Source organism: Pholis gunnellus, assembly GCF_910591455.1.
Source record: "Pholis gunnellus genome assembly, chromosome: 14".
Classification (NCBI taxonomy): domain Eukaryota; kingdom Metazoa; phylum Chordata; class Actinopteri; order Perciformes; family Pholidae; genus Pholis; species Pholis gunnellus.
In genome coordinates, this window is record NC_136541.1 from 18,375,246 (window position 1) to 18,399,864 (window position 24,619).

A 24,619-nucleotide genomic window follows, 5' to 3' on the forward strand; every position below is an offset into this window, starting at 1 on the left:
CTACTCAACAATATATAGCTAGCTCATGCTATACACAACAAAAACATCTGTAAAAATACGGTATTCCAACTAGAGTTTGGTGGATTTTCTGCTGTTGTGTTCGACCGTGTGGGAGTCACTTCCTGTGTTCTTGTTGGTCGTGTTCCTAGAAATAAAAGGAAGACAACGTTTAGACTACAGAATTCTGACCTTTATCTGTCCGACTTTTTGTAAAAACGTTATCTTTAACTTAATCACTGCAAGTGTGTTCATGTATGGTTAGTTTCAATTAAGCTGGACGAGAAATTACGAGTCTCAAATGATCCACAAATTGAAATCTTTACATTTCATTTTTTGTATGGATGAAACAGACGAGATGAAACATGTTGAGGAGCGCAAGCTTGTGAAATGCAGATCTAGTGTGGATGGATGCCACCGGTTGTAATGATCCCCATAAAAGCCAATATTGGCACAACTCCTCAGTAAATCGTGCAGCTTGCTTACTTGTGGCCCTCGGCCTCAATAGTTGAATCAGGAAGCTCTTTTCTTCTCGTCTCAGGAAGCAGGAAGGCAAGAGCTCCACTGATCAGTGTCAGGCTGCTGAAGACTACGATGGGTATGGACCAGTGGTACACGGCCAATATGTTGAGCAACGGAGACAGCAAGCCACCAGCTCTATAGGCTATGGAGCCAAAGCCAACCGCCGTTTGCCTGAAAGAGTGGAGTTCACTTTCAAATACATAGTATGTAGAATATCCATAAACACTTATTTAGTATACTTTTATTTTAAGTACCTGACAGAAGTGGGAAACAACTCCTGGATGTAGACCATGCATACGGATCCGCCCCAGTTCAAAAAGAACTTTCCAGTGGTTATAAGGGCTGTGATAACAACAGCACTGTCTGGAATTCAAATGTAAGTTCAGTGTATTAAACCACTGACAGTCAGATGGATGTATCCTCATGGACCGAATGTGAAGGACAGGAAATTCACCTCGAGGGCAAGCAAGGGTTAGGAGGCAAAAGAAAGTGCCAGTCAGGAGGGTTAATACCAGGGATTTCTTCCTCCCTATCAACTCCAGAACCCAGACACACAGGAAATGTGCTGGCACCTCAGTGATCCCAAACAGGGACTGAACCAGGAAGATGTTCAGACCGAGCTTACCCACATTCAGAACGAGGCAGAAGTAGCCTAGATTTAATGAAAACCTTCAAATCACAAGAACACAAAAATGACACAAAAATGTATTTAATTAAATGTATAACTAGATTACAAAATGTGCTTAAAACTTACCAAGCAAAGGATACAATGAATAAATATTTCATCAGGACTGTTGAGGTAAACATTGCTTTGATTCCTCCACTTTGGACTTCTTGTTCCTTAGTTACCTGAAGGGCAAATGTATTATTATAATACAGAGGGTAAATGTCTTTCCATAGCCAATATCTCTATAAGTGTTGCTCAAAGTCAGTGAAACCAAGGAGCTGATTGTTGAATATTAAATGAATGGAGGCGGATACAAACCCCTGTCTACATCATCACAAACAAACTAACATGGTCATCACACATCTTCATCCTGGTGAAGAAAGCTCCTAAACGGACGTATTTCTTAAGGAAACTTAAGAGGGCAAAGAGGAGCAATAGAAAAAGTCCTGACTGGAAACATGACAAAGTGGCATGGGATGTGCATGGCCCAGGACAGGAGGGCTCTACAGCGTGCGATTAAAACTGCCCAGAACGTCATCGGTACCCATCTAGCAAGCATGGGTGATATTGGTGAGAAGAGGTGCCTGCGAAGAGCCCAAAGGATATTTATAACCACCCAGCCACAGCCTGTTCACTCTGCTGCCGCCTGGCAAGAGATACAAAAACATAAGCTGCCGAACCACCAGACTTCAGAGCAGCTTCTTTCCTCAGGCTGTGAGACTTCTAAATTCATCCTCCACACTCCAAATATATATATATACTGTATATACATTTTTCCTATTTTTTGTGTGTATTATGTAGCAAAATGGGACGACAAATTTGTTGCACAACCCTGTTGTACGATGACAATACATGAACCTTGTAACCTTATAATTACTTTTCGCTCATCATTTTATTTGTTTAATTTAAATGTTCAGCTAACTATTTCACATTTAGGCCTCTGCAATTTATTTGGATATTTCAACTGTTTAGCCGTTTATCCGTGGATGATTTACTTTAAACTAACCATTTATTATTATTATTTTTAGGTAACTATTTAAACGTTTTACTTTTAAAATGAAGGGAGATAATGGGCATGAACAAGAATCTGCTTACTGACCCTAAGGCCTACTAGCATGCAGTGACATTTGATTCAAACATTTAGGGTCCCCAGAGGATGAAGTGTAGTTCCATCCGCAGGTCAAATTTTCATTTGATCAGAGGTCATTCAAATCGAATCCGACTTACCTCGTCCAGCAGATTTTCTGGGATTTTCATTTTATTGATCGCTGCAGCTCTGCGGATCAACTTATTTGCTTCTTCGGTTCTTCCCTGTCCAAGTAACCACCTTGCAGATTCCGGAATCCACCTGAAAAGATTAATCATAATCCAGGTGTTGGAGTCACTCTAAATCAGAAACTGATCTACCAACAAGGTTCATTTCTCATCAATCTTCCAAAAGACACTGGTTTTGTATTATCTCAGTCTGTAAAGTAACACTAGAGGATATATATGGAACCATGGGACACACATGGCTAAACTGGGTTTGTCCAGGTACAGTATATATGATCAGGAAGTGAAATGAATTATTAAACAACACATACCATATGTACAAGAATATAAAGGCCTGCCCTCCTGCTATGACATACTGCACCATTCTCCAGTCACGGATAGCATAGACCAGACCAGCCATGCCAAACTGTCCAACAGCTGAAAACATCTGGCTCATGCAGGAGGCAAAGGATCTTTTGGTGACTCCAATCCACTCCGTAGCTACAAACAGAAGTCAAACACTAAAACACATCTGCGCTGGAATAAAAGAGCTTTTCTAAGACAGTTCCATGCTTGTGATAGCCTAGTGAACATAAATCAGAGACATGTTGGTTAGATAAAAAAGAAGAAGTCATACCTAATACAGTGGAGTTGATTCTATATCCTCCGAGTGCAGCTCCAACTATGAACTGTGACACTATATAAACGTAGATGTTCGGAGACACGCCAACAACTATGACGAATATTAGCAAGAGAACAACTGGCAACTGGGTGGTTCTCCTGCGGCCGTACCTAAAGTTTAGAGAGTGGTTGACCGTCAAATGAAGGGTTTGAAGGTTCCCTTGCACTTGACATAATTCATCTTTTTCAAGTCACTTACGATTCAGCTGTGGGGCCAAAGATGAATGAACCGGCAAGTAAACCAGCCATGAAGATTGTCTGCGCACCTTCAGCCATCTTAGACTTGTCACAGACGAGGTCAAACTGCAAAACAACACTGTCAAAAAGCCGTAGGGCTGAGAAGAAACTACAAATCACACATCATTACCGACTTACTTCAGTGACTATGGTGGCCTCATAGAGCGTGTCGTTGTACACCCATCCTTTCCTGCACCCTGTGGTCTCATTGAGTCCGTACTCTCTGATGGCTCCGATGTCCCAGTCCACAGGGACAAACATCTGACACCTGCTGAAGGTCCCATCCTCCTCCCGAGGCAGAGTCAGGTTCAGCTGCTCATCTGAGGTCAGGTTGGAGTCAGCCTGAAGGATCCAGTCTGTGTTACAGTGTCGCTCTGGATCAGACTGGATAAAAAGAAAACTACTAAAGAACATGGGCAATAAGAAATTTGGGAAGGTTAACGCAAGAACGATGACCTTCTGGAAGAAGCCAAACTCTCCGATGGTCCTCAGAATCTCTCCAAAATCCACCATTTTTACACTGCAGATGATGTGTGAAACTGTGGTTGAATTTCCTATATAGGCTCAGGTTCAAATAAATGTTTAACCATCTGTAGTCAGTGATTAAATGGACCAAATGGTTGACCTGTTAACGCAAAAACTGTGAAAACCAGAATTTAAGACATCATATATCAATTAAATATTGTCCTCAATCATTGAATTCCATCATGTGACTTTATTCAGCTACTAAAATCATTTGCATTTGTCGTCATTTTCCAATAAGCTATACATGTCAAGGAATCTCTTTTGTCTGTTATCACAAATATTCCACTTCAAATTATGCATTTGATGTACACATTTCATAATCAATGATATTTTAAAAAATATATGTAATGATCTGTAAAAAAAAGAAGAATTTACTTGCCAATTAAATGATTAAATTAATACTAATCATTCAGGGACTCCATAAGAGGCAGAATGTTGGTTTTCTGATGAGTAAACAATAAAGGGGTAAAGTAATTTAGAAAATCTAAGTGCCTCTCAGCTCAAAGCCTTTGATAATCAATCATTGTATCACCAAAATCAACACACACACACACACAGGGAGAGAGAAGTGTGACCTGCGTCGCCCGTCTAATTAAAATTACTTTTTATCCGTTAAGCCTCGGAAAACTGCATGTCATGAAAAGCAGAGTGTGTAAGATTTCAAGCCCCCAAGTAATTCCGAAAAATACTCATGTTAACACATCAATAAGGTGCTAATTGAACAAATAATTTGTGCACGACTAGTGATGCTCTGACAAAAGGCCAACAGTGGAAAACACTACAAAACAAATTAAACTCTTGTGTACTGAATGTGAGTCTCAATCTGCCTTGATCTATATTTACAAGTGAAATGATCCTTTTATCCAACACTTAAGCAGTCAATGCATCTACATCGTTACATACAAACCTCATGATGTTTGAGTGACAGTGCATGGAGTTGCCATCATACGTACATTTACAACATCTTTACATACACCATTTACATCAGTACCGGGACTAGGAGCCATCTCGCAGCCCTTTGCACGTGGTACAAAACAACCAAGCGGCAACACAGGGAGTGATGATGGGGAGGTGTTGGTGAGTGTTAATAAAGCAAAGAGACTACAGTACTGTCAAAACAACTTGCCTATATGATAAAAAACTAAGGTAATAACTGGCCTCCAGAGACATTTAAAGGGTTACTTCAGCCAAAATATGAAATATTTACCTGGAGGGGTATCCGGACATGCAGATAGTTTGGGTTTCTATTTGTTGAGGTTTTGAGAGAACCATCTCAAGCTTCCTGCTGTCCCTCGATACGATTTAGCTTGTTGTGCTCAAGGCCTTGAACAAAGTGTACAGCCATGCTATAGCAGCTCAGTGAGGCTGTCCTGAGGCACTGCAGTGCTTTGAACTGAAGGCTAATCTCAGCTTGCCAACGCTAACACGCTGATGTTTAGCGGGGCAGGTTTTTTGGCGGTCAAAATCTTGAGTTTAGCCTGCTAGCATGCTAACATTCGCTAATTAGCGCTAAACACAAAGTACAGCAGAGGACGACGAAAATGGTTATTAGTTTTGCATGCACACGGTCGACCAAATTAAACTAATTCATCCTTTAAGGAGCTTGACTAATTATTTCAAATTTCGGTCTGGTCACTAACGTGAGACTGGCCACATTCCATTCACCTCCGTTGTATCAGAATGGAGGCAAATGAGACTCAACTATCTACTAAATACCACTTGAGGCAAAGTGACAAAATATGTTGTTTTTTTGTGTGTATTTCTTTGCAATTGGGGTGAACTTCCCCCTTTATCATACATTTCACTTTGGTTGAACATTTTCCGGTTGTCAGTCAGCCTGTAACACCAGCAGCTCCAGACTCAACACTCATTGCCAGCATTCAGGATTCTTCCTGAACTGTAGTAATCAGTAATGTTTAACAGGCTAAACGATGCTTCTCCCCCCAGGGACACGTCTGTCTGTTGTTGTGCTAAATGTTCTATTTGCTTGTGAAAATTAAAGCAAAACCTCACTGCAGGTTCCTAAATCTGCCTGGTTGACTACATGAGCTTCTAGTACAAGCACAATAAGTGGATTTATTCAACCCCAGAGAAATAATATTAGCAACCAGTGGTCTCACACACACACACACACACACACACACACACACACACACACACACACACACACACACACACACACACACACACACACACACACACACACACACACACACACACACACACACACACACACACACACACACACACACACACACACGGTGAAAGGAAAACACCTATTGCATAGTACAAGAATATTAGGCAGGCATCAATCTGTGAAAATAATCCTGTCTTTGAATACCTCGGGAACCATCTGACAAAGTGTCGTGACTGCAGTTATGGGACAGAGCAGTTACATTTGAATCAGAGCCTAAACTCTTTGGTTATGTTTTGACAAAACCACCACACCTTGGGCCGCCTTAAACAGGAATCTGGTAATTTGTTTATATTCTACGTAAAAATCCATCTCAATGTACAGAAATACAAAACTAAAACTATGCTACAGTGTGTTTCGCTAAGTGATTTGTATCAGTGTTACAGGGGCTGTTCTGAGATTTCTACGGACAGGCGTACATCAAATACACCTAGTAATCACAGATGGACTCTTGCAACATCTGTAGTTTGACTAACTAAGGCTTTTCAATTTCAGTGTAGCATAAAGTGCCATATAAAGTAAGCACGACACTCTAGTGAGTTTTGTGGCACAGTTGATTTAAGAAAAACAAAATAAGAAAAACAAAAAGGCAATCACTTCCAGTACTGGCAGGAGATGGTTTGGATTGTGCTTATGTATGAAGTGGGGGGGGGGGGAGAAAAAAAAAAAAAAAGAAGAAATAAGGAGTTGATATAGTTGATTGCATCTCTTCTCCCATTTACGTTATAAGCGCACTGTAAACGTTTCAAGTGTGATTCCTGTTATGAACTGAGCCCCTTCTCAATGTGGTCCTCATGCATCCTGCAGTAGTGTCACACTCCTGCCAGCTTCCTGTCGCCTCTTCCTCTTCCTCCTCTTCGTCTTCTCTTTGGCAGCAGTGGTTTCTTGGAATTGACTACAATGCAGCTGTGCAATACCATTAGTTTCTATCCTCTGTTGGTGGCTCTACTTGACTTAACTGATGCTGAGCTGCGCAAATCCAATGAGTTTAATATCATCAGGAATTTCAGACTCCTCCACGCCGGATGCCTGAAAGAGATGGGAAAGGGTTGTAAAGTGTATACTGTAGTGTCTGTATATTAAAATATGTATATACATGTTTCTGTCAGTGTACTTACCAACTTAAAAGTCACATTTTTGTTACTATGAGGATCATCAACAATCTTTTGCAAATTGGCAGCAACTAGACAGAAGACAAAAGGAAGTGGGAGGACCTCGTCAGATGACCAGCGAATGTAAGAACAGACGACAAGACTTTTCCATCAAGTACAGAATATATATAAATAATACCATCATTCAGTGCTATATCTCTTACTTACCAATGACTAAGTCCCTCCCATCAACCAGACCAGCTGAGACCAACTCCTGAGAAACTCCATCAGCAGAATCTGCGGGCAGATATGAAGAGGAGATTGAGACCGGAGCCTGTTAGAACAAGATGGAAGATAAAAAAACAGCCAGCGGATGCCTCCTACCTCTGCCGGACATGAACTCAAATCGGATGTCATTGAGTTCCTTCTTGGGATTCCTCAGTCTCAGGACGAGGCTGATGGGGACACTGGCATTGGCTGCCGCTGGATCCTACAACAGCACAACCGTTAAGTATTCAGTGTACAGCCCCTCTGGTTCAGAACGCACAACATGGAGGTTAAAAACACTGCACCGACGATACAAGGGGATTCATTTGTTGCCGAAGTGTGACCTGATTGTGGTAGTTTTGTTTGAAGCATTTCTATTTTTCTTGCCTATTCATGGTGTCCGTTGAACACCTACTCTTCCCGTAGCTCAGTACGGTACATGAAAGTTGAACTTAAGGTCCACTGTGGAGTTTTTGACCACCAGTAGCACTATGGAGCCCTCAAACAGGAATAACCGTTTAGTTTGTAATAGCACATGAATGATTCACATCCTGCCACCGGTTTCTCACTGATCGACAGTTGGTGGCGGCAATCTGCCAAGAATCATTTATAGGCACCAACAAGGGCAGTGAGGAAGACTACTGCAAGCTAGCAACTATAGAGTTAAAGAATGCAGCGTTCACACTTCTATGAGAAATGTGTTAATGAGATGTTTTAAGAGGAACGAAATCCAAAACATGTTTGTTGGACCGTGAAAGGTACACACAACGCGTTTTGGTGAGCAACACTGAATGTAAACATAACTTAAGTTTCTTTACAAGAACTTTAATCCTACCCAATGCATTTACATTAAAAGCCCAATTATACAAGATAAGATTGGTGAAACTGGTCCATTTCCAAATGAACAGTTCTAGTAATTGTTGTGAAGAGAGAATGTAATTAAAAGACCTACAAACAAAGAAAATACTGAATGGGTATATCTTTTTCAACACTAGGCTAGAGGTGCAGGTTTGACCTGTCGACCTGTAGAACCTGTCCTCAAATGGGAATGCGTTTTTACCTGAGCAGCGGGTGCATGTGAAGGGCTTGCTGTTTGAGCGGGAGCCTGTGGCGCAGCATCTTCTCCCGACTGGCTCTCGCTCGCAGCACCGGGTGGCTGCAGATGTTGTGTGGAGCCATCTGCTGGTGGGAAAAGCTAAGAGACACGGTTGAAAAGAAATCAGCGGGTGTGTTTTTGGGGGGTTTTACTTGAATGGAAAAACATGGGACACACACACACACACACACAGGACAGTCATGCAGATCGCTCAAGTGAGGCATTACAATAAATCAAGATTTGCAGGTCATGTCCACTACAAAACGGACTCACCTCCATATTGTCGGGCCCGTCCTTCACTCTGGGGGACTGCAGAATGGACATGACAGATTGTCAGGATTAAAAACATGCAATTCTCCTTTTATCCCCCCCCCAAATGTATGGACTGATGCAGTATTGTAGGATTGAAGGAATTTGAGACAAGGGGACTTCAAACGCAGGGCTTAACGGAAATCACAGTTAAGATAACAGACAGTAAAATCCCACACCAAGACATGAATTGAGTGCGAACACATGTTGGAGAATAATTGTCAAACAGCAGGTGTCTGGTCTAGTTATTCTTGACTCGCAGGTCTACAGATCATGACAGAGTACTGGAGTCTGGTGTAACCTAAACTTGAACTACATTGACATTGAGGCAGGAGGCCGAAGCAAAAGCACACGCCAGCTTGGCTAAGAAATGTTCAGACTAAAAAGGTCCACTAGCACCATCTGCTGGCCATAAGGACGCTCTGCGCAGAGACAAACACGAGAAAAGTGGCCCGATAAAGTAAACTGAATTTGACTGAAGACGAGGACAGGCGGAGTCTCACCCGCAGAGCTGCCACAGCAGCTTTGCCCTCCTCGCTCTCCTCGTCCAGCTCGTCGTCGCTCCACTCCCAACTGCCGTCCTCCGTCTTATGGAGGCGGCCGCTCGAGCCGGGCACACGACGTACCTGCACAGTGCATTGAAACAAACAGAAGAAGAAAAAAAAGATGCAACAAGAGCCACGTTTGGAGACTGGGACACACCTGTGCAGAGCAACACAATGTCATAGATGTGTCATCTTCCACTAGTGTGTATACGTGGTGTATTAGACTACCGAACCTTTTTGGATCGCTCCGTTATTGTTGGACCTTTGTGTAGAATCCTCTCCTGCAGGTACTCGTTGTTCTGTAACAGAAAGACAAAAAGGGTAATTACAGGATCTATGAAGATTCTCTCTGAAACACACACACAAAAAACATTTCAGTGTATTTAAATAATAGTGATGTGCGGCTCACTTTGGCTTTTGTGAAGAACTTGTGCTTCAGCAACTCCGCTGCAGTTGGCCTGAATAGGAAAAAAAGAGACACAAGGCTCTTCATTATATTCATTACACAACTTCTAATGGAAAGAAAAACAAGCGCAAGTGTGGCATGAGGCAAACAAAGAGGGGTTCTAGCACCAACTGACCTTTTTTCTGGATCTTTCTGTAAACACAGAGAGAGCATCTTCCTGAAGGACTTGCCATACTTCTTCACCATCTCCTTGTCTGTGATGCCCGTCTCCAGACAGGGAGGGTCGTTCTGCAAAGTCAGCATCAGCACCTACGGACACGTAGAGAACAAAGAACAGCTTCAGGGAACTGATTAAAGCAGCTGTTGATCCAAAAAACCGAGGACACATTTATCAAAGCCGCTGTAGCCTGGCTTGACGGAAACAAATGGGACTCCGAAGGTCATCAGCGTTTCAGCCACTAAATGTAACAGAACACCTTAAAACAGCCTGTACCTGTTCTGTTAAAGCCGTTTAAAAATGCAATTTTTCTGCTGAAATCATTTGTGTTAATCAAGCAGACAGCTGTAGTTTGCTAAACTAAAATGTGCAGTGTAACCAAAGAGACAGTAGATGCGTTACTGACGAACAGCAAAGTACAAAAAAAAAAGCCCACGCAAAGTTACCTTCATGGGTGGGTATTTGTGATATGGTGCGGCACCAGTGGCCAGTTCAATGGCTGTTATCCCGAAACTCCAGATGTCAGCTTTGAAGTCGTAGCCGCGGACCTGCGGATTAAAAACAGACCCAGAGTCAAAAAAGCGCTTCCTTTTATCACCCAGTTGTGGAGGCATTACAGGACGGCCAACAGAGGGAGAGCAAGAGCTACACAATAAGCCTCCTACCTGCTCCATGACCTCCGGCGCCATCCAGCACGGGGTTCCCACAAACGTCTTCCGAACCTTGTTCCTAGTCATGTCTCCTCCCGCGGCAAGAAAGGCACTCACACCAAAGTCTGTGGAGTGTGTGTGTGTGATTAGGGGTTTGAGAGAAAAATATATCTAAAATATTTAGACAAACTAATCTCCAGAAAAAGGGGGAAACAATGTGGACCTTGTTTGTTAAGCTGGATAAATGTAGCAGAAGGGGCATTAAACCGTGAATTAAGCAGAAACGCTGAAAAACGTTAAACGACAATGAAACAGGAAGTAGAAACACTGTACCGGCAATTTGCACCGAGCCATCGTCCCCGAGAAGAATGTTTCCAGCCTTTAGATCCCTGTGCATGGAGAGGAGGGTTAGAACAGAGGAGTGGTCAGGCTGTGCACACTCACCCTGCAATTGAACAAACACTCTTTACTCGAGCGGCACAAACATGCTGAAGCTTCACCTTTGATCGGCCTCATTTGAATTCACCCGATTTCTGTTTGCATACATTCGAGTGCAAACGATGCCCAAAGAATGGGAGTGGATTAACCCGACCCAAACCGCCTCCCTCCCCCTCTCCTAATTATGTGTAAGTGAGTTAGCCTCAGCATCTGAGTTCAATCAGCGGCGGCTCTCCGTCTACTGAAACACGGTCCGCTCTAACGGCAACATCAGCTTCACCTCAAATATCAGTCAAATGATTCTTATGGACTTTTCCAATGAGATAGATCAGGATAGTTTAAGTGGAGATAGAAAAAGAACTAAAAAGCACCTTTAAAAACATACTTTTTCTGTCTTTAAAAATACAGAGACTGCTAATTTGAAACTAATTGTGCTCGACATACATCAATGCACTAAAGCTATGAAGAGGCCTTTCTTCTCAGCGGCGGTTCAGTGTTCCTGGGAGGAACCTTTACGTAAAACAAACTTCCTCAATTATGCATTTTCACCGTATTAAATATTCAGAAGGAGCGAGGTCTAGTTCAAACCACACGCTCTCCTGCAGAGATGAAAGGCTCAGTGCCAGAGGGAGCTGTGTGACGGGGGACGTACTGGCTTACCGGGGCACACGGTTGTAAACGAGGCATCGGTGACGCGTCATTAGAACTCACCGATGGATCTGCCCGTTTTTGTGAAGGTACTCCAGCCCCTCCAAGACCTCTTTCAGGATGCTGGCGATGCTGGCCTCGTCCAACACTCCGGCCTTGTGCTCGCCACGAGAGATGATATGCTTGATGATGTCCAACACCGAGCCTGAGAGAGAGAGAGAAGCAAACGCTCGTCACAAGACGGCAAAAACTCGCAGCTCGTGTCCCTGCTTCCCAACTCACTCCTGTACCTCTGGAAGAGGTGCTCGGGATTTTTCTTAACTAGGTCCCTCCCACCTCAAGTCACACGGTGTAGCATGTTGAAGTAAGGCTGCTGAATTGATTTGGTTTCCACTTTATTAGATACGGTGTGGAGCAAATGATATCAGAGTAGCATTAGCCCAGCAAGAAGATATGCAGGCGGAGAAGAAATGAGCAATAAGAAAGAACCGAGTAGGACACATTTATGTTGTATAAAGCATCAGACATTGTGGCGGCACTAAAAATGATTTCAGTGTTACGTAAAGTTGTCTTGCATGTGGCCGGTAAAGCCCATCAAACCTAAAACGCTGAATGGCCAGGTATAAAAGGCACCGACAGCCGCAGCAACAACACAACCTACTACTGGGCCAGAAAATGTCAACTGGATTAAGTCACCAGGGAGCAAAACATTCGGTCAAAAGTTCAAGCCCAGGCTTATTTGAGATTAAAAAAAAAAACAAAGAAATGTAAGGAGGTGTGACAAAGAAAGTCAAAGTCAAGGTGACGATAAGAGTTCGCCAAGTCAGGAGGTTACTCTTTCTTTAAAACACAACGGCACTCACCACCGCTGAGCAGCTTCATCACCAGCCACAGTTCATCCTTCACCACAAAGGAGGTATAATAAGACACGATGTTCGGGTGGTGGCACTGGCTCATAGCCTGGATCTCTTTCTACACAGAGAGGGAAACATGAGAGACGAGGTCACACGGGGAGCAGAAATCACAAAGCCACCAAGACAGACACAGGTTAACTCAGGATCTTGATATAACATATACGGACAGGGCAATATAATAAAATATTAACATCCGATGGCATACGATGTCGATACTGAACAGTCTTTGAAAAGCAATAATTGTGCCAAGAAGAAGACGAAATGACTCATCAATGACTCATCTCTCTGGCTTTCGACCTCAACTTTACATGTAAAACTAATCCCTGTGCTGCAAGACTGAAACTAAAAATGAGCACAAAAAGCACATTAAAAAAAGTCATACTTGTAGCTGTACGGTAGTGTTGACCTATAGGCAGAATATATGCACACCATGAGATAGAGACGCGACAACCGGAAGAGATTTTGCTAAACCGATTGTACGAAAGGAGCCGTCTCTTTTAAGATGCAGGGTGATAACAGACCTGTTGGAAACAATGATCTTTATGGCAGTGTTCAGATCCTAAGGCATCTCATCTCGTTATCTATCCAGTCACTCCGCCTCACTCATTTTAATACGCAGCTTTCAGGTATTTGTCGCATTTGAACGTCAACATTCAAATTAAAATAATGTAAAGAAAACATTATTCAGTGCACGTTTAATTTCCTTTCATTGTGTGCGTGTGCCTTATTGATTTCTCTCAGTGCTTTGGCACTCAGTGGTTGCTGTGGCATCAGGCTTTTCGGGTCTGTCCCCGACTGATCTGTGCTACCAGCCCACACCGCTCCCAACATCTGGACTGCAGATACTGGCCCACTCACCAGGAGCTCATCCATGCTCGTTTGACACTTTTCCAGGTTGATGCGTTTGATGGCCACCTTCTCCTTTCTGGGCTTGCAGTATGCTGCCTGGACGACTGCAGTGGCTCCGCTCCCTGTGAACGAGATCAAGAGTGAAACCCCCACACTGGAGGAGCTAAAGAGCCCTTTGAAGGCAGCAGTCAGAATGTAACAGCTCAACTCAATCATTTGGGTGCAATGTGAGAATGTGCTAAATTTGAGTTGAAAATATATAGTTATATATAGTTTCTAAGATTGAGGACTAGTGTATTTCCCTTTTACTTCATTTTCTTTTGTCTGAAGTCACCGGTCACGTTACCGTGACTTGAGTCAAGAATGAGTAGCTCACGATAATCCGTGTCATACCTTCAGTGAAAGAACACCACCCTCTCCAACAACTGCCGGATCTTCACGCACTACAAGCTAACTTGCGTTAGCTAGCCGCTTAGCTTCACGCTGACTTGCTAAGAAGCCATCTCCGTTTAGCTCTTCTTCTAGCTGTAAACTCATTAAATAATGTGGCCTAGCGAGAAGGAAGCTCCGCAGGGCTGACGAGGCTGAAGTTAGCAGAGCTGTTAACCTTCCTCCGGTGTAACTTAGCTCAGGGTTGTAACTGGCCTTCTGTTAGCTACAGACATGCTAGTTAGCTAGTGGCAGTTGGCAGCCGACACCGCTGCAGACACAGGGGGGGGGGGGGGCTAGGATGCTAACAAGCTAAGCTACTCACCTATCACCTCATTGAGTTCGTAGTCATCCCTGTCGATCGTCCAGGACTGAGAGGACTGGTCGTCTGCCATGGTGTCGTTGTTTGAACGGTGTAAACAATGCTTCTAAGTAATAACAGAGACGCTGTCTGGAATATAATATCGGTGTGATTACTCCATTCGGCTCCGATGATGCTGGCTACTGCTGCTGCTGCTGCTGTTCCGCTGACAACTCCTACCGCTCCTGTCAACACAACCTCACGCACGACTGACGCATCGTATTACGTAGGAACTTAGTAGGAGGAAGACGTCGCCATCTTGAGTGTGGCAAAGTCTGCCCAATGTCTGTGAAATCCTAAAAAACTCTGACACAGTGGACCACAGTAATAAGTTACTTAATTGAAGTTCATGGCCCATTACATGTCGGTTCGTGGAAATGTTTTGGTCTTCAGACAACACACAAGATATTCTCACACTCCGCACCTGTAAGTGTGTAGAGTACACTCAATAGAGGGCGCTATCGCCTCTCAGTGTGTCCTTTAGTATTTATTTCTTAAATAAAAGTAGCAAGACTACACTATAGAAACTATCCCATTACAAGTAAAAGTCATGCATTAAATAAAATAAAAGTAGCATTCATTCTTTTGTGTTTTTGGAGCTGCTGTTTTTTAATCGAAGGCCACACAGAGGACTTTGCTCTTGTAACGCAAGACGAGCACGTCAAAATGTTCATCTTCCATTTTCAGTGTAAATAAAAAGGAACACAAACTCCATTTTACATAAATCATCATTTAAAACGAAACTAAATATTTGTTAAATCACCGTTGACAAAACTGGCAACCTGAGAGGAGTATGACTCCCTTTGATATATTCAGCATTTAAAATTGTCTTAATCAAATGTAATGTGGTCTGACTACTTATTGTTGTAATCTGATTACTTATCCCAATTACATGTGATCAGTTAACATATAAGTAGTACTTAAAAGTTGTAGCTGGTCGAGATGGTGTTACTGTTAAGTGATTTGTATACTATGACAATTCCTTTTTTTTATAAAGCCATTGTATTTTTTGTATGTAAAATCTTGGAAAGTAGACCCACGCAATAACTATAGCTGTTAAACACAGTAGTAGAGTAAAATGTATAATATTATGCTCTAAAATATAGTGGAGTAGAAAAATAAAGTAAATGGAAATGTTGAACAAAAGCACAAATACTTAAAAATTGTACTTTATTGCAATACTTGACTAAATGTACTTGGTCACGTTTCACAACTGGATAGCAGACAGGCTACAGTGTTTAAGGTTTATTTGCAGGCTAATACTTTAATCCTTCATTCTCCATGTTGGAACTTGCCAAGATGTTTCATGAAAACCAGATGGCCAGTGTACTCAAAAGAAGCAGTGTTCATAACTCAGTGTATTGAGAAAAAATATATATTTGCAGCAGATACACACATCAGACAGCTGTTTACATATTTTTTTGTATTTATCGTAACTTCCTCTTTTGGCCTATATCCTGTGGTAACCCAGGAATTGCATAATCTTTGTCACTGAGACACAAGGTTGTTTTGGGGAAAGGCAGCAGACCTACGAACAGCATCAGAGATATATGAGGAAACAGTGGGGCCTGTTCCTGCTTGTTCAACACCAAGCAAAATAGGGACTTAATCAACCAGAGAAGTCACATATCATTTTCTGTTTACAGTGTTTTGAAGTTGTGTGTGATGCATTTCATTGGGGTTTGGAAGTGGTCTCGGCCCCCCCTGGCCCGGAAGCTGGAAGCTCTCCCCCTGATGCTGCATTAAAGCCCACTCATCCTGATGCTGACAGTGCGCTGAGGGTAAGCCCGGCCTGAAAGGGAAGTGCTGAGAGCCACAAGAGCCCCAACGCACCAGTGATTGCAGTGCTATTATCCTGCCAAGGCTAAGCTGCACATGAAAAGAAAAGCAAGAAAAAAAAAACTGCATCTGACCCATTCAGTGCAACAAATATGTTCCAACTTAATGTCAACTATGTGGTCTGGCTGCGAGCCAACTCTGCTGTGCAGCCTCCTTGATCATGTTTACCTTGTGTTCAAATGAGGTGCAGGTGGCTGCGTAAAAGTGCAGTCGCCAAAGCCGCTTTTAGCAAATATCAATATAGACTTGAAGTGAAATTCCACATTGTATCAATATAAAAAGCTAGATAACAGTCACTTGAGGCTTATGGGTGCCTCCCAGGTTAACGTCCCCTCCCTGTTTATTCACATCTAGTTACCTTTGGGTGGGGAAGTGTTTTATAGAGTTGAACAATAAATGGCATGGATTAAAGTTGTCCTTTTATGCTGCTAAAAAAAAAAAAATTCGCTGGCTGTTAAGTCAGTCTGTTGTGTTGACCAGATGCCTGATGGCAAAAGCGTTGAGGTGTAACCTTCCCTGTTGTGACATCAGCAGTGTGGCTCGCATGGCAGGCTTGTCAAACCGGTGTTTGAGCCTCCGGGAGTGCTGACACCACTCAGACTGCAAGTTGCGACCCACCTGTGTCGTCGTCGTCGCCGCCTTTTGGTGTTGTCCTCGCTTCAGCGATCCCACACTCGGGAAGTGTTCTTGACCTAATTTTGCGCACATGGGAAGAAGGAGCAACTTTGGATGAAACCGGCGCATCAAGTGAAAAGGAGGAAAAACAAACTTGCTGCGTAAAGGAGAGAGAGAGAGAGAGAGCGCCCACAATTCAGAAGGGATGGAAACGAATGGGATCGAAAAGAAAAGCAACGGTAGGACACATGTGTGTGTAATTGTGGTAATTAAAGTGCGTTTTTGCACTTGCTAGAAGTGATTTTGTTCCAGGATTTTTCAACATTGAATAGGTCTAATCCTCAATCGCCGTGTGAGTATTTCATTGTCTCTCGTGTTTTCTTACATTGTAATGGTTACAATCAGAGGTTTTTCTTCACTAGCTGCGGATATTCACTGTATATTGAACGAAACGTGTTCGAAAAAGATCCCCGGTTCGTGTACGCTGTACCTAAAGGTGTGGCTGTTTCACCTCACCCCGCAAACAAAAGCAGTGTTGCCAAACGCAAAACAGCGCATTGCCCCATTAAAACAACAAAAACAACACCCTACTGTTGCAGCAGGCGCTAAAACAGGGCCCGTATGTCGCTCCTCTCGGGATTCAGTATGTTAGTTGACCTGTTTATAAGCACATGTAGCCTACGCGTTTTAAAGGTGAACAAATCTGGCCGAGGCTGAGCGAAACCCAGAACAAAGCACGTGACGGTACCGCGAGGTCGCCACTAGATGGAGCCCGCGAGTCAACAGTTGTCAACACTATGCAGGGCTGTAACTTTTGTATTCTACAGGGGCTATAAACGCCTGGTAAGTTAATAATTGCCCAAGACAAGACGTTTTGAACCGCTTCCTCTTAACGTTTATACACATCATCGCAAGTAGTCGTATAGTAACCTGAGCTGAACTACGTCCGTGCGTGCGTGGCTGCCAAGAGTCCTATCGGAGATGAACGGTGAACTTTGAGTGGGGCTGGTCCACGCCCTCCTCCTCCGACACACTGGTCGGTCCCATCGCCCCGACAAACACAGTCCGGGAGCGTCTCGAGACCGCAGAGGGGCACCATGTACTGCCTGCGAGGTGAACCCAAACTCAGCAAGTCGGAGGAAGCACTCCGCCATGCCAGAAGACAGAATGTGATACAAATGAACGTAAAGCTCCTCGGTAGGCTGCTTTGGAATTCTTTTTAACGGACTTCTTGTGGCAGACGTGGCCACAGGGTTATCCGGGGTCAGGTTACTAAGTGGCGTGCTTTGTTGTCACAGATCTCAACTTGTTGTTTTTATGTGTAACGCTCTAAAACGTTGCACGGTGAAGGGCTTTTAATCAGCCAGCTTTCGTTGCTTGCGGTTTGAACGTTTCCTTATTTTCTGCAGTGTTTCTGATGAGATGAATGCAGGTAAGAACAAACAGAGAGAAGATGGGAGCAGGGTTTATGGTTTCAGTTACCTGACACATGGATTGAGTAAAACGGGCTTCAGCTCAGAACACTTTACAAGAAAAGCAGTGTTTAATCTGTTGGATTGTTCTCTGTCCCTTGGGGCTGGGTGTTCACAGGTATGGAGGGCGATCCGGACCTCCAGTTCCTCCTGCAGGGGGGAGACCTCCTCAAGGTCCTCTCCCCGTCCTGGAAGAAGACCCGCTACTTCAGACTCATGGAGGACTGCAAGACCATGTGGCGTGAATCGAAGAAGACCTTCAGGGACAGCAAGACCTGTGAGTGCTGCCGTCCCAGCTACCCAGCTGCATGTGTGTGAGACCGGAAACAACAACTCTTACACACATCTGTCTGATGTTTGTGTTGGACACACGTCTCACACCTTCTTCTTTACTTATGACTTAAAGTTATCACATTAAATATGATTTGTTTCTCCAGCACTGTAACAAGTAAATCGGTCTTTTCTCAGACCATTCATGGGTAATAAAAGTGAAGGGTAGACCGTAGAGCTATAAAAAGATTATTACTGTCTGAAAGTCCTCTGCATTGTCATACGCAACTGGGTTGCTCATGATAGCAGTGGTATGTTCTGTGGGTGTGTTTATCAAGATAGTGATCTTTTACATTTTGTTATCGTGTGCAGAGGAGTGGATGCAGTAGGTCAGGTTATATACCTTGGATTACATCCATAAACTGCTGTCATGAAGTCTCAGTTTGATAACTGTGGCATAGTGGTGTCTTCATTTTCTAGCGCCACACGTGATGACATGCAACCCTTAAAGGTGCATCCCACGACTTTGCACATCAGCAGATGTTGAAATTCAGTCCCCCTGAAACTCGTAACGTGTCGTCAGTAAACTGCAAACAGCAGCTTTGTGTTGACCAAGCAGGCTGTTCTGAAGATACCAAAAGTACAAAAGAGCTTTCTTTTGTTTATAGCACAATTAGACATGTTACAATTCCTTTACTTAACGATTTATTCTGGAAGTGTAGAACGGCAAGACTCCCGCACACTGTGCTCGTCGCTCACATTCAGAGATATTTATTACCGTGTCGGCCCGTAGACCTTCATCCGGTTACTTTTCCAGACAATAGGAGAGCACATCTTAGATAGGTTGGTAGACCCACGTGGGCCAATCGGGTCACACAACAAAATGACATCACTCACTCAATCGATCGAGGTTCATAATTGCATCACGGCACCATAGACCTACAATGTAAATATATATTTAACATAATACACAGAACGAGTATGTTAAAAGTAGTCATTGATAAAGATACCAAAATACATGTTTCAAATCTGTGCTTCAAATTTGGTGACAAAAATGTCTTCTAGAGCCTCGAGTGGAGAAAACCCCCAAAACATTTGCGTCTCTTCTCCTGTGTTCAGTTTCACTCGACGAGATCTCGTCCGTGCGAATGGGCCGTCACTCGGAGGGCCTGAGGAAGAACACGGAGGACCAGGTGGAGGGCCGCTGCTTCTCCATCATGTTCAAGGGCCGCCGCAGGAACCTGGACCTCATCGCCAGCTCAGAGGAGGAGGCCAAGCGGTGGGTCAGCAGCCTGGAGAAAGTGGTCTCCAGCAGAAAAGACCTCAACAGGCAGCAGAAGACGGAGCAGTATCCTTATCACGAGAGCGGGGTTAGGCTTAGGCTCGACGTTAGACGTGACTCATTTGTCCGTGGTTCAGGAGCTCCTGTTGCACACAGTTTGAGAATGCAGACAGAAAGATGCCGTTACAGCTATTCTCCTTACATTACAAGCTTTATAGTTGGATCTTCAGCTGCCTGAGGAAAGCCGACAAGAACAAAGATGGAAAGATAAGTCAGTCGGAGCTCAAGGACTTCCTGCGTCTGATCAACGTCGAGGTGGATGACGACTACGCTGAGATGCTCTTCCAGGTGATGCCCTCCAAGCTCTTGAATGATTCCTAAATGTCAGAATCATGAGTAGATCTCCTCAGGAGCAATAAAACAAACATTAAAAAAGTAATTGATGCAGTGTCCATAAACAGATGTAAATGTATGATTTAAGCACATGATAACGTTTTTAAGTGTGTGGACCAACATTCATTTGACATTTCCGCCGCACAGAAATGCGACAAATCCAAATCGGGATTCCTAGCTGGAGAGGAGATTGAACATTTCTATGAGCTGTTGACCCACCGGGAGGAGATGGACGTCATCTACGGGGAGTACGCCAAAACCACGGGTTTCATGAGTCCTCAGAACCTGGTGGACTTCCTGATGAAAGAGCAGAGAGAGAAGGCCATGCTGGCCGATGCACACGGCATTATCCAGAAGCACGAGCCGGACGAGAACGGTCAGTACGGCGGCTGAAATAACCGTCTCTCGCTAAGAGGTGCAGAACATAACTCGTGGTCTTTATCTCGGATTTCTATGCGAGATAAATCATCGCTGCCGTTCTCCTCGTCTTCTTTCAGCCAAGGAGAAGAACCTGCTGTCCAAAGACGGCTTCCTCAGGTACATGCATCACCCAGACGCCTTGGTCCTCAATCCAGACCACAGAGAGGTGCACCAGGACATGAGCCGGCCCCTCAACGACTACTTCATCTCCTCCTCGCACAACACCTACCTCATGGAGGACCAGCTCAGAGGGCCCAGCAGCACGGAGGCTTACGTCAGGTAACCGCTTTCCTCCAGCCCGTGAGAACCTGTGTGGCGGCGGAGAGGTGGACCTGAAGACCCACCGTGATTGGTTGATGAAGTCACCATTTGATAGATGGAAGAATTCTTCTGCAACCACTTTGTTAGTTGATTCATTGTTGAAGTGTTTAAAATGGTACCAGCTTCACAAATTTAAGGATTTGCTACTTCTCCTAATTCAAATGCATGTCTCCTAGTTGTTGCTGTTTTATCCATTTTAACCATCTGTCACCTAAATGCTTAGGTGTTTATTGACGCCCACCCTCGTGCGGCTCTACAGAGCCTTTCTTTAGACCGACTGTTCAGGCTCTGATGTTGGTTGTGACCCTCTCAGGGCTCTGCTGAAGGGCTGCCGCTGTGTGGAGCTGGACGTCTGGGACGGATCAGACAACGAGCCGGAGATCTACCACGGCTACACGCTGACTTCTAAGATCCTCTTCAAGGACGCCATCAAAGCCATCAAGGAGTACGCCTTTAAGGTGCGTTTGGCGTCCGGCAATGTCCGTCAGTGCTTCCACGCGAGTGTTCTGGACCTGAGCGCTCTCTGTTTTCTGTCTGCTCGTCCCCCCAGACGTCTGATTACCCAGTTATCCTCTCCTTGGAGAACCACTGCAGTGTGGAGCAGCAGAAGGTCATGGCCCACCACATGAGCTCCATCCTGGGTGGTGCACTCATCACCTCCCCCCTGGGGGACGGAATGCCCACCGACTTTCCATCTCCCGAGGTTTGTGTCCACTCTTATCTATCGGCAGATTTAACTCTTTTTTTTTGGGGGGGGGGGGGGGGGGGGGGGGGGGCTTTGATGTCAAGTCGCTCACGGGGCTACACTGTTCCACTTCAGGAGCTGAAGGGGAAGTTCCTGATCAAAGGGAAGAGATTAAACAAGCTGGAGGCCAGCTTCGCTCCCGAGGCAGCTGCGGCTGATGACATGGACGTGACGGAGGACGAGTCGAATAATGAAGACGAGGACGAAGAAGAGGAAGAGAAGAGAAAGGTGGGGCGTCACACAGATGACCTCCGCTAACATTTGTTAGACGTTTATTTTGTACCGACACTTGATTCCCCCTGTTAATGCATAGGTGAGAAAGAAGCTGAAACTAGCGAAAGAGCTGTCTGACATGGTGGTCTACTGTAAGAGCGTCCACTTCTACGGCTTTGAGGACGCAAAACGAAACCTGAGCTTCTACGAGATGTCGTCCTTCAAGGAGCATAAGGCCGTGACCCTGGCAGAGGAGTCGGGTGAGGAAGGCTGGATTCACTCAGACGTCATTGTGTCGAGATTTATGATAGAAGATCAGGATCCAGCTTTTCAGCTCAGTCGATGACTCTGTTCTTCTGTCTCAATGTGCTCTCTGCAGCCAATTCCTACATCCGCCACAACGTGGACAAGCTGAGCCGCATCTATCCAGCAGGCTCCAGGACCGACTCCTCCAACTACAACCCAGTGCCTCTGTGGAACGCCGGCTGCCAAATAGGTACACGACGCTGACGCAAGGAGGGAATTACAATCGCTCACTTGTACAGTCCAATGTCACAACCAACTGATGGGAGACGGTGGCTTATTTTCGATTCGTCATTCTGTCCCTGCGTCTTCTTCTTATTTCCTTTTTCAGTGGCCTTAAACTTCCAGACAGCCTGCACAGACATGGATGTCAACCAGGGCAGATTCCTGGTTAACGGAAAGAGCGGCTACATCCTGAAACCGGCCTTCATGAGGGACGTAGCCACGGAGTTCGACCCCATCACCCTGACCCGAGGAGACTGGCTGAAGCACAAGACGCTCCATGTCATGGTGAGTGTTTTTCGCTGTAACGAAGCGCGCTGAGATTGACTGACATTCGCTGTCGCGCTTCCCGTTCACAAATCACGCCGTTCAGCATTGTGCAGAGTTGAGATCGGGAAGGATGTTTCCCCCGTCTGACGTGATGTACCCTTACCTGTCGCCAGGTTGTATCTGCCCAGCAGCTCCCCAAAGTGAACAAGAAGAAATCCTCCATTGTGGACCCGTTTGTTAAAGTGCAGGTGTACGGAGTGCCGGCTGATGTTGCCGAGAAAGAGACCAGCGTGGTTGAAAACAACGGTACCTTTCCCTTCAAACGCGATATTCTTGTGTTTTGTACTGTATGTTTATTTGCCAATGCAGTTTACCAAAAGGTTTCATACTTGTGTTTTTGCATTTATGACGCGTGACTTCAGAACGTGCCTCTACCTGTAGTAGCCTCAGGAGACCAGAATGCAATGCAGCCACAACAACGGTGGCATTTTGCTTCAGTTGTAAGACTGTTGCCTCTTGTTTACTGGGGGGAAAGAAATTCCTACTCTGCCTACCCTGTGTATCTGTCTTCAACATGTAAAACACAGAGCTGCATACAACTAAAGTATGCACGCCCTCTGGGTGTTTTTTTCCCTTGAGGCAGAAGTAGAAGAGGCTGATAAAAAGATCACCCAATAACTGGAGCCAGAATGCTTCACAAATGAATGATGCACAACTTCTGACGGCGCATTTCCCCCTTTTTTTTCCCGGTTGAAGGTTTCAACCCAGCGTGGAATGAAAACTTCCAGTTTGATGTGAATGTGCCAGAGCTAGCACTGGTGCGCTTCGCCGTTGAAGACCACGACTCCACGTCTGATAACGAGTTTGTTGGGCAGTACTCACTTCCACTCGACAGCTTAAAAATGGGTGAGTTCAGCAACTGGCAGCGGATATTTGCAAAATGTTCTGTTTTCCCTCCGACTCCCTGTTAACCCCTAAGGATGTGAAATAGTTCTTTTGTTTTCACACTTCATAAATGAACAGAAGAACTCCAGCTATCCTCTTCTCTGGTCGAGCACAGAGAGCTCAGTTCACCATCTTCCCCACTGACTGCAGCCGCTTTGTGCTCCCACACAGGATACAGACACGTGCCTCTGCTCAATAAGAACGGAGACGTCCTCCCCTCAGCTGGACTCTTTGTACACATTATGGTCGTTGATGCCGAGTGAGACGCCAACGACGGGAAATGAGGACCTCCGAAACACAGCCTCCGTTTCTGCTGTTGATTAATTTTTTATTTTTTTTCCTCTATTGTTTTAAGTTCATGATTAACTTATTGGCTTCATTCCAGTAGTTTGAGCTGCTACTCTAAACGTCAGATAAATACCACAATCTTCTCAGCAAGCTAAAGGACTCCATCTGCAACTGGAAAGGAGTTGTGCATGCATGCAAATACTGCACATCCGCAGCAGGTTTGCCAGACTTTTAAAATGCTCCACATGAGTGACATTACACCTTCAAAGGTGTCCCTCATTTCTAGTCCGTTAATGTATTGTCTATTTAAGTTTTTTTAAATGACCCTTTTATGAATTCTGGAGAAACATAAGCCAACATGGAAACAGTGTGCTTTGTATTCATCAGTAATTTTAGTCAAGTGTGGTTATTTTTTTCATGTCACATCGTCACGACTACTACTTCTTTTTGTAAATCAAGATGAAGATAAAAGTTTTAAACATGAACACCTGTCTCACTGTTTTTTTTGTTATACCGTGGCCGGAGGAACTAGTCCATCCGTCCTTCCCCATTCTTGCGAACGTGTCATCTCAGGAACTCCTGGAGAGAATTTCTTCAAATGTGGCACAAACGTCCACGAATTTGGTGGTCAAAGGTCACTGTGCCTTCACGAAACACACACACACAACTTGGTAAATGATATACTAGTTATGACAATTTCATACAAATGTCTAACAGGATAAAATCA

At 44.4% G+C, this 24,619-nt stretch overlaps 3 protein-coding genes across 7 annotated transcripts; 1 reads left to right on the forward strand and 2 right to left on the reverse strand.

Moving 5' to 3' along the window:
• Positions 1–38: 38 nt before the first annotated feature.
• Positions 39–3,889, reverse strand: LOC306705803 (solute carrier family 22 member 13-like). Its single transcript, XM_079172659.1, has 10 exons — positions 3,494–3,889; positions 3,318–3,421; positions 3,075–3,229; positions 2,770–2,938; positions 2,414–2,534; positions 1,274–1,368; positions 974–1,188; positions 774–882; positions 484–690; positions 39–145 (listed from the first exon to the last, which is right to left on the reverse strand). Exons 1-10 carry the CDS (start codon positions 3,866–3,868, stop codon positions 70–72), a joined length of 1,626 nt encoding a protein of 541 aa, XP_079028785.1. The 5' UTR covers positions 3,869–3,889; the 3' UTR covers positions 39–69.
• A 167-nt stretch (positions 3,890–4,056) lies between these two features.
• Positions 4,057–14,450, reverse strand: oxsr1a (oxidative stress responsive kinase 1a). Of its 3 annotated transcripts, none has more exons than XM_079172812.1 (17): positions 14,259–14,450; positions 13,514–13,626; positions 12,605–12,713; positions 11,805–11,946; positions 10,989–11,044; positions 10,671–10,780; positions 10,452–10,553; positions 9,964–10,097; positions 9,792–9,840; positions 9,616–9,681; positions 9,341–9,463; positions 8,802–8,837; positions 8,493–8,627; positions 7,550–7,655; positions 7,394–7,462; positions 7,193–7,257; positions 4,057–7,103 (listed from the first exon to the last, which is right to left on the reverse strand). In XM_079172812.1, exons 1-17 carry the CDS (start codon positions 14,326–14,328, stop codon positions 7,029–7,031), a joined length of 1,560 nt encoding a protein of 519 aa, XP_079028938.1. In that variant the 5' UTR covers positions 14,329–14,450; the 3' UTR covers positions 4,057–7,028. The 3 variants fall into 3 exon arrangements, with proteins under 3 accessions (XP_079028938.1, XP_079028939.1, XP_079028937.1); XM_079172813.1 differs by lacking the exon at positions 14,259–14,450 and adding an exon at positions 13,898–13,984; XM_079172811.1 differs by having other exon boundaries at positions 10,452–10,780.
• Positions 14,451–16,762: 2,312 nt separating this feature from the next.
• LOC306705872 (1-phosphatidylinositol 4,5-bisphosphate phosphodiesterase delta-1-like) lies at positions 16,763–24,377 on the forward strand. Of its 3 annotated transcripts, none has more exons than XM_079172745.1 (15): positions 16,763–16,987; positions 18,339–18,530; positions 19,610–19,838; positions 19,991–20,120; positions 20,313–20,541; positions 20,663–20,864; positions 21,220–21,364; positions 21,457–21,609; positions 21,727–21,879; positions 21,965–22,124; positions 22,244–22,360; positions 22,499–22,677; positions 22,833–22,965; positions 23,416–23,565; positions 23,776–24,377. In XM_079172745.1, exons 1-15 carry the CDS (start codon positions 16,954–16,956, stop codon positions 23,865–23,867), a joined length of 2,298 nt encoding a protein of 765 aa, XP_079028871.1. In that variant the 5' UTR covers positions 16,763–16,953; the 3' UTR covers positions 23,868–24,377. The 3 variants fall into 3 exon arrangements, with proteins under 3 accessions (XP_079028871.1, XP_079028869.1, XP_079028870.1); XM_079172743.1 differs by lacking the exon at positions 16,763–16,987 and adding an exon at positions 17,786–17,945; XM_079172744.1 differs by lacking the exon at positions 16,763–16,987 and adding an exon at positions 17,788–17,945 and having other exon boundaries at positions 18,339–18,497.
• The last annotated feature ends 242 nt before the right edge of the window (positions 24,378–24,619 follow it).

What these genes read in the sequence shown, in the direction of transcription:
- LOC306705803 (XM_079172659.1), bottom strand. Translation starts at nt 3,868, where the DNA reads ATGGTGGATTTTGGAGAGATTCTGAGGACCATCGGAGAGTTTGGCTTC. An exon ending in AATCAACTCCACTGTATTAG is followed by an intron (nt 2,939 to 3,074) that starts GTATGACTTCTT and finishes TTCTGTTTGTAG; the next exon opens with CTACGGAGTGGATTGGAGTC. An exon ending in TTTATATTCTTGTACATATG is followed by an intron (nt 2,535 to 2,769) that starts GTATGTGTTGTT and finishes TAATCTTTTCAG; the next exon opens with GTGGATTCCGGAATCTGCAA.
- oxsr1a (XM_079172811.1), bottom strand. Translation starts at nt 14,328, where the DNA reads ATGGCAGACGACCAGTCCTCTCAGTCCTGGACGATCGACAGGGATGAC. An exon ending in GATGAAGCTGCTCAGCGGTG is followed by an intron (nt 11,947 to 12,604) that starts GTGAGTGCCGTT and finishes TCTCTCTCTCAG; the next exon opens with GCTCGGTGTTGGACATCATC. An exon ending in CACATGCACCCGCTGCTCAG is followed by an intron (nt 7,656 to 8,492) that starts GTAAAAACGCAT and finishes GTGCTGTTGTAG; the next exon opens with GATCCAGCGGCAGCCAATGC.
- LOC306705872 (XM_079172743.1), top strand. Translation starts at nt 17,846, where the DNA reads ATGTACTGCCTGCGAGGTGAACCCAAACTCAGCAAGTCGGAGGAAGCA. An exon ending in AAGAGGAAGAGAAGAGAAAG is followed by an intron (nt 21,880 to 21,964) that starts GTGGGGCGTCAC and finishes GTTAATGCATAG; the next exon opens with GTGAGAAAGAAGCTGAAACT. An exon ending in CAGCGTGGTTGAAAACAACG is followed by an intron (nt 22,966 to 23,415) that starts GTACCTTTCCCT and finishes TCCCGGTTGAAG; the next exon opens with GTTTCAACCCAGCGTGGAAT.